The sequence below is a fragment of the Ciona intestinalis genome, unplaced genomic scaffold (genome assembly GCF_000224145.3).
Source record: "Ciona intestinalis unplaced genomic scaffold, KH HT000062.2, whole genome shotgun sequence".
In the NCBI taxonomy this organism is placed as follows: Eukaryota; Metazoa; Chordata; class Ascidiacea; order Phlebobranchia; family Cionidae; genus Ciona; species Ciona intestinalis.
Window position 1 is genome coordinate 464042 of NW_004190384.2, and position 8287 is coordinate 472328.

General features: G+C 35.1%; 1 protein-coding gene and 1 long non-coding RNA gene across 2 annotated transcripts; both read left to right on the forward strand.

Moving 5' to 3' along the window:
• The first annotated feature begins 917 nt into the window (after nt 1-917).
• Nucleotides 918-5152, forward strand: LOC104266517 (glucose-dependent insulinotropic receptor-like). The gene is made up of 6 exons (XM_026838150.1): nt 918-1646; nt 2109-2315; nt 2986-3202; nt 3477-3811; nt 4113-4250; nt 4514-5152. Exons 1-6 carry the CDS (start codon nt 1233-1235, stop codon nt 4703-4705), a joined length of 1503 nt encoding a protein of 500 aa, XP_026693951.1. The 5' UTR covers nt 918-1232; the 3' UTR covers nt 4706-5152.
• Nucleotides 5153-5822: 670 nt separating this feature from the next.
• On the forward strand, nt 5823-6928 carry LOC100175434. The gene is made up of 4 exons (XR_182183.4): nt 5823-5916; nt 5979-6115; nt 6373-6419; nt 6808-6928. It is a non-coding gene; the product is annotated as an uncharacterized LOC100175434 (long non-coding RNA).
• The last annotated feature ends 1359 nt before the right edge of the window (nt 6929-8287 follow it).

Below are 8287 nucleotides of genomic sequence, written 5' to 3' on the forward strand. Positions count from 1 at the left end.
CCGATTACAATGTAGCGCAAGGCGTTAAATAAATTCATTCACTCCTAAAAGCACACTGCCTTGATCTAATAGCATGTAATTAAAAGTAACACATAACTCATATATATATATATATATATATATGCTTGTAGCACATACATGAGTAGCGCCCATTTCACCGTTTTATTATACACGTAAACAATATTTATTTTAGACTTTACATATGTAAAGTCATATGTGGTAACTCGTAATCGGGCACGAAGTGAATGAAACATAACACCCGTGTTATAAGAATATATCGTTGTCCCTCCAAGCGAGGATAAATAAGTTAAATTGATTGACTGTTTTGCAAGTGTGTCACTTGATCCAAAAGTTACCAATTGCGTTATTTTCTTGTTGCTTTAAATGGCTGTAAATTTAAATGCCCTGTGAATTAGATATTTTATATATTTTCTTTTGCGGTAAGAAAATGGCGTTTAGCTATGCTGTCCCCTACCGCATAGTTATGCGTAAAAGTACCGAGGGGTAAGATGGGATACTTTTGTCAATGATACCGTGTTTGTTTCAGTTGTGTTTTTAACAATTGACAAAGATATGGTTGTATAATTATGTAAATATTTAAATGGAGCAACATAAATTGAAAACATGGACCATCTTTATATATTGTATACAAATAAAACTGTGTTAATTTAAATTCCCATTTTATGATTGGCATATGGACGACTAAACCTTGAGAAATTATTAATATTCTGTTTGTCAATATTTACCAAAGTGAAAATAAAAGGAATTGTAAGCTTTATTTATTCATAACGAGAAGCGATGGCAATTAATACGGCCATCATGTGTTTTCCTAATCAATAATTCTTATAAGTGACGTTTTGTATGAACGTGGTAAATGTTATGTTATGTATTGGTAACAACGGCCTTCAAAATACTGCTATATCCGGCTATAGTTTACGAGTTGATGGGGTTGGTTTGTTTGCCTTGTCCAACGCTAATACAAGACAGAACTACAGCAATACCCATGTAAACCAACTATAGCTACTAAAGTTTAGAAAAGCGAAAAGACGGAAAGTGAAGGTAAACCGACAGTCATAAAAACACGCCTACATATAAAACACAAGTAAAATAAGTGACTCGGTAAACTGAGTGATCGTTACTTCAAACGATACAATGTAATACACAATTCAATTCAACAGCACTTAGATTTTAATTTGAAAAAAGTCTGCGTAAAGATAGACAGTAAAACTAATATGATTGAGATAAAGTTTCATGATCAAAAGAAGCTCATGAAATCATATGATAGACAGCTGTCAATCATCCCAAAAAACGAAGATGAAACTTTCACTGGATATCCTGTTGATGTCACAACTCATTGTCCTTGCGTCGTACAAACCACATCTGCATACAAGGACGATGCAAGCATTATACAGTTCGATTTCATTCAAAACGACTTCTGCGACTGCAAAAGAACCCGCCTACCAGACATTAATGATCACATTCTTGGCTTATTGCTGATGATTTTAGTCGCCCTGATAGTATTAACTAACTCGATAGTTATGGTGAGCGTATGTAAGATTTTACACCGAAGTTCCGCACACACCAACAGTAGAAGACTGAAGATTAGTTGTATTTTCAATTTTAATTTATCAGTGGCTGATATTATGGTGAGTGGAATCTTTTTAAATATATTTTTGTTTGCTTATAACATATCAATTGATATTATATTAAAGTTTCTTGTTCTATCCTCTAGTTTTGTCACTTCTGAGACATATTAGTTTATCTTTAAAACGATCTAAAGGAAAAGTTATGCAGAATAGTTGTTATCCTCGCACGGCGGGGCAACAACAGTCGTTACATGGGTGTGTTCTGTATACACATAGTACCCGCTTACGGTTTATCGCAACTTTGTGGGTTATTGTTTACTTTATATTTAACAGTTTAGACAATCCTTTAGTGACTACTGAGTTGGAACAGTTGTCGTTATGTGTCTTGTACAAGAACACACACGGTAGTAAAAATGGTAGCAGCGACAAACCTATATAGAACGCCTTGATTATAGAAGCCATACACGCCAGTCACTGTGCTATATGGTGCCGGTACGATCAACAAAGATCTATTTATTTTAGATTGGTGTTGCAGCAATGATATCTCTAGACGTTCAGGGTGGTCGTTCATTTTCAATTGGAACTTCGTACAACAAGTGTCTTATCCTAATAACCAACTGTACGATGCCATGTGTGTGGTCTGTAGCGTCCATGACAACTATTTGCATCAATCGATATCTTATGATCATGCACCCACTCAAATACGACATATACTTAAATTGGAAAAGAGTGAGTTTGTTTTCACAATATACTGTTAACACGCCTTGGATGGCTTCGAACCCAGAGGTTACGGTTCTAGGCTCGTCACTACTACCATTTGTGGGTAGCTGTGTCATTGAGCAAAACACTGAACGGCAATTGCCCCAACCCAGTGATCCCTTATGTTTTGTATATTTGTCAGCCAAAACATCTTTTTAGACTAATATATAGGATTAAAAACACCCACGTTACACCGACTGTTGCTGACTCGTCACGCAAGAATGAAATATCGCAGTCATTCATCTGTTTCTACTTACAGCATATGTTGACCGACCAAGTCATATTTACCCTTGTATGTGTGTTTAATCGACTCATATATTTTACTACCAAGTATATCCTGCCCACCTTTAACGCTTTTAATGAAACGGAATACATCAATACATGTTTAATGTCCAGGTTGTACAGTAGTATACTGTGGGGTATTATGGGATACCGATAGCACACGATATTTCGAACTCCTAATCGTATTATGACAATAATATTATCAACGACATTTTACAGTTGCGATGATACAGTTGTATGTTTCTCTAAATATTCTCTGTTTGAAACAAAATGAGACACGAAAAGGGAATAAAAATCTTGTCCCGTATTACCCCACTCTACTAAATTCATTTATATGCACAGTTTTTCCATTATACAGGCTCTTGTGATCGTGATGACCATTTGGATAACCGCCTGCATTGTTGGTTATTCTCCTCTCATGGGTTGGAATATATCGGAACAAGAATATTTGAAAAATGGAAGTGTGTGTTCGTTTTTATACATAGTGGATCCTACATACGTGGCATTCCTTTGCATTGGAACATTTGTACCACAAGTTTCACTTGTTCTGTACATGTACTTTAAATTATATCAAGGTAATGAATTATTGAATATAAACAAACACATTTAATTCCCATCTGCATTTTGAAAGTTACATACAAACAAACAAAAAATCGAATTTATTATTAAAATAGAGACGTTTAAATCCGATCGAAAAGCGACGAGTGATTTTAACTTTGGCATCGCTAGAGTTTCAGTTTTTAAACTGAAACATTTGAAATAAAAATTGGATGACATGTGTGGACAGTGTTATGTTTTTATTGAAACTTACCAGAAAATCCATGTTTAATAAACATATTTTATTTTCAGTTTCGAAAAAACATAGGAAAGTAATGGACAGTTTCACCGTAACAACAAATAGGAAAACAGAATCTCCCGCATTTACTCGAAGAAACAACAACATTTGCACAAGAACTTCAACATCTGTTGCAAATCCATCAATACATGAATCTAGTTATATTGAAATTCCCGGGACAACGGTTTCTGTGATTTCCACCAGCAGTGTGAATGAGTTACACGCAAACATGGCTGCGCAATACGACGTTGTATCTACTGGTTTTATCCTACCATGTTCTGATACGGTTTCTTCCACAAGCGGCACCTCACCATCGCATACACAGCATACACAATCGTTTTTCTCCCAGGTAACGTTGCCATATATTAGAACGACGCTTATAGTAGAGTGGGGAAAGTGGAACATTGGGTAATATGGGACGTTTACTGCATAAATCACCCGTCCAAACTGTTATTAACTAATAAAACTGCTTAAAATATGGGGGAATATGTGCTTAAGTGTCCCCTCCTCCTCAGTTTAGCCTACTGTATTAGACTGAGTTACTTTCTTGCGAAAAGGTTTTGTTTTTTTAATCATGGTCCAATCTTTGAATCGAATCTTTTTAAAACCGAAAAAACCTGCACCTCTATAATGCACCCTAAATGTTTCAGGTTCGCAAATATTCGAAAAGTCACAATGTTGTTCGAAGAAATAGTATGGCGGACATACGGGCTTTGCAAACAATAGCTTTAATGATTAGTTCCTATGTTGTGTTGTGGGGACCATTTTTAATCGTATCGTGCATGCAGGTAATTCAAACATAATTACATTGTTTCTCTGGTACCAATACTAACACAGTGGTCAGCCAACTTGGCCCGCAATCGTTTACGAGTAATGATGCTATTTATCCTTGCGTGGCAGTCGTTATAACACAGGTGTTCTGTTTAATACACCTCGTGCCCATTTGATTTTTAATATATGGTTGACAGTTTAGAGAATCTATTAAGGACCCCTAAGTTGAAGCAACAGCCGTAAAGTGTCATATACACACATTTCTTACAATACATTTCAGGCTTTCTGTGGCTCAAGCTGTCAATTGCAACTCTTGGCAGGATCTTACATGTTCTTCCTTGGTATTTGTAACTCGGCAGTAAATCCATTCGTGTACACATACACGGATAGATCGTTGCGAAAAGAAGTTTCCATGCAATATAAAAAGTTGAAAACTAAAAAGAACTCGTTGAGAAGATGTTTGCATACCTGAAGAATAACAAATATTGTTGTATGGACATACAAATACCGCGGGAAAAGATACCGTTAGCCCCAACTTTAATATTTCCTGATCGCGTATTGAGCAATAAACAACAATTTTCATCGACGCGGAACTGCAGTAAATAATTTTTTGAATGTTCTTACTTAACAGCCGGATGTTACGAGAGGAGAATGAAAACCTGTCCCATCTTATCCCACCCTAATATAAACCTTAAGAATAAGCAAAGAATTGCTGGTTTTGGGCTGACACGCATATAAGGTTACAGCAATGACATAATGTTGGGTTAAGCTACAACATTGTTGTGCTAATTACGTCATATGGTTTGTACTGGGAATGGAATAACGATCGGTCATTCTGTGCAACTACGTCATACTACCTTTAATACACGAACAGTTATACAGTAGGGTGGGGGAAGATAGGACACCTTGTCATTCTATTTTCTGGTCACATTTGATGGTAAACAAAGAACATTTAAATAATCATTAAACCGCATCCTTACGACTTCCATATACCGCTGTTAATTGTTTAAAACACGATCAGGATATTTAGATATTATGTGCTAAAGGTGTCCCATCTTCCCCCACCCTACTGTATACCAACTTTGTTTGTGATTATTTTTAGTATGGCTGACAATTTTGACAACCCATAAGGAACTACTGGGTTAAAATAATTGCAGTTAAGTGTTTCGCACAAGAGTACACACGCTTACAAATGTAGCTGCGATGAGCCTTGAACCCATGACTTTCGGGTACGAAGCGGGAAGCCAGAAAACGTACGGTAGTGGGGATACAGGCGTGCAAATCGAAAAGTATTTTTTGTTTATCTAATGTAAAAAAGAGAATAAAAACAGGTACCATCTTATTTCAAACGACTATGTATTAAAAAGCTGTGCAATAACTGTGTTTGTGCTGCAATGAAATAGCTGCAGATATATAGCATTGAATTGAAAAGCGCCCACACGACTAAGTTTGCTATATTTGCTATGCTTAGACAATCATACTTCCTTCTAGACAGGAAAATATAAAGTTTCAATTTCGGGGGTCTGGGGAAGAGGAAGAAGGTTTATCTTTATTGTTTTCATTTCAGACAATAGTCGGCAATTCCCTTCATTGTTTTTATTTTGCAGACAATAGTTGGCAGAAGATATAAATTGAGACGACGTGAGGCATAGGGAACACATACCAACCTACCAACTGTACAAGGTAAGCTTATGCTGTTGATGAATTATAAACTATTTGTTGTAACATATATGTTGTATATTCAGATGAATACAAAAGCTTTGTTGTGTTTGCTCGTCGTCTGCATGCTGCTGGTTGACGTCAGCGAGTCGTTCCGTCGAAGAAGAAGAAAATTCATCTACCGTAGACGCTTTCTATACTGCAGGAGACGTTTCTACAGAAGGTATGCAAGTATTTGGTTTATGATGATTTTAAATTCGGTTGAGCGTTTTGAAAATTTGAATTCATTCAAATTGTTTATCTTCGCAAAGCAGGACACAGAAGACAAATTCAAATTACCGTTTAGTGTCTTGCATAAAAACATATACACTTACAATCGTAGCAGCAGCGACGAGCCTTGAATGTTCACTCTTAAGTGGAGAATAGCGCGCTAACTACTGTGTATGGAATACTCGTTTAAAAACTACCGTTTCTTTACAGACGTTGTTTTTATGGAGACCAGGAAGGTGCCGAAGAACAACAACAAGGTGATTATATACACAGTATAACATGTCTCGATATGAATAACTCTATATACGCTGTATGTATCATAATTGTAAACGTGTGGGTCGTTTAACAATTTATCGGCAATTATTATCATCTTATGGTTGCTTTAATGGGATTTAAAATTGTAGGAAGAAAAAACGAAAATATAAAGTTAAAATCAATTTCCTACGTTTTAAAGTATGGTGGGGCAAGACGGGAAATGTCTTCGTTCTATTTTCTCGTCCCATTTGGTGGTGAACAAAGAATATTCACAAAAGGCAATCGTAGCCTCGCGACTTTAACAGAGCTTTGATATTTCTTAAACACCCGGTTAATAGCAATCCAACCAACAATAGCACTGCATTGTTTTCATTTATTTAATATTTGTAGATAATTTCAACGAAGAGCCGCATGGAGATATGGACAATGACGAAATGCAAGAAGAACCACAAGAGTAAAACTCGTTTAAAGGTTGCTGTGGCATTGAATAAATAAACAAACAGCACCCATACTTTGTGTTTGTTAAACTTAAGGGGATAAGTTGGGACGTGGGGTAAAATGGGACTTTTTACAACGTTTTTTAACGGTTACCAATTGGAGGATAAACAAGCGTATTAAGATGGCTGTACACAGTATCCGGCGTGCGAATTCGCTTGCGAAGTCGTATGCAAACCCATTACCGAGTTCCGCATGCGGCAGCGAAATCCGGACAAAACAGACAAATAGTTTTATTTGAAAGTATTCTCGCTCTCCAACAAAGTACGTGGCAAAGGCGGTCACTGTTATTATAAATATTAAAATTCGGTGTTGAACGATTACAACATTTGTTAAGTAGCTGAAAAAACATAATAATAAGACGTTCGTTTTTAATGCTCGCTAATTCATACTAAAACTGCCAATTTTTGTGGTTTGCGAGTTTGAATCGTCAATCCAGTGGTTAAAATAGACTGAAATATTTTGTACTGAATTTTGTTTCATAAAATTAGTTTTGGTTTTGTGAGAAAAACTGAGAAATAAACTTTAAGCAAGATGGGCAGAGGTCAGTATGACCTTAATTAAGTGTGAAATCGGCACAAAAAAATTGTTTTAGTATATTTATATATCTGAGTTATATAAAGTGATATATATATATATACGACAAGTTACGAGTATGCCATTAAAATAAAAAAAATCAATTGGTTGCGCCATCTTCCCCCACATTGTAGTTTTGTAGTTCTTATGCCAGACTTTGAAAGTTTTGTTTTTAATCCATTAAATTATAACTTAGATTGTCAGATGTTATTTATTATAATATATTAATTTAATAACAAGATAATGTACAATATTTTAAAAATTCAGTCATTTGCACTTGGAGATAATTTATAAAAAGTAGCTTGTGAAAAAAATGGTGTAGTAATACCCAATTTGTGACAAAAATTCAACCTTTATCAATAGTTATTATCAATTTTCTGTTATTACAAGTGCATATACATTTGTAGGATACAGTATTTATCAACCTTAAACCATATATTATATTTTTTTATATATTGGGCAATATTTTCTTCTGTATCCCATTTTACCCCCTTGTATTATATTATGATTATAACTATTGCCATTTAAAAGTAAGAACAAGAATTCCGATCAGTGTTTTAAAATTATAAACATTCGTGTTAAAAGATAATATGAAATGTTTGTAATTAATATTTGTATTTAAACAAAATATCAAGTAATTGTTTTTAAACGTTATACTGAATGTTTAGATTTAGCTATACTGCTGCTAAGATTTGTTTTTCATATCAACATAAAGTAACAGCGGTTTTATACCCACACATATACAACACACACACACACACATACACCTACATATACATCAACATTGTTCCGCATGCGT

Bases quoted from the DNA above. Each gene is read 5' to 3' on its own strand.
- LOC104266517 (XM_026838150.1), top strand. From the start codon at position 1,233: ATGATTGAGATAAAGTTTCATGATCAAAAGAAGCTCATGAAATCATAT. The intron at 1,647-2,108 runs GTGAGTGGAATC...TATTTATTTTAG, and splicing joins TATCAGTGGCTGATATTATG to ATTGGTGTTGCAGCAATGAT. The intron at 2,316-2,985 runs GTGAGTTTGTTT...TCCATTATACAG, and splicing joins TATACTTAAATTGGAAAAGA to GCTCTTGTGATCGTGATGAC.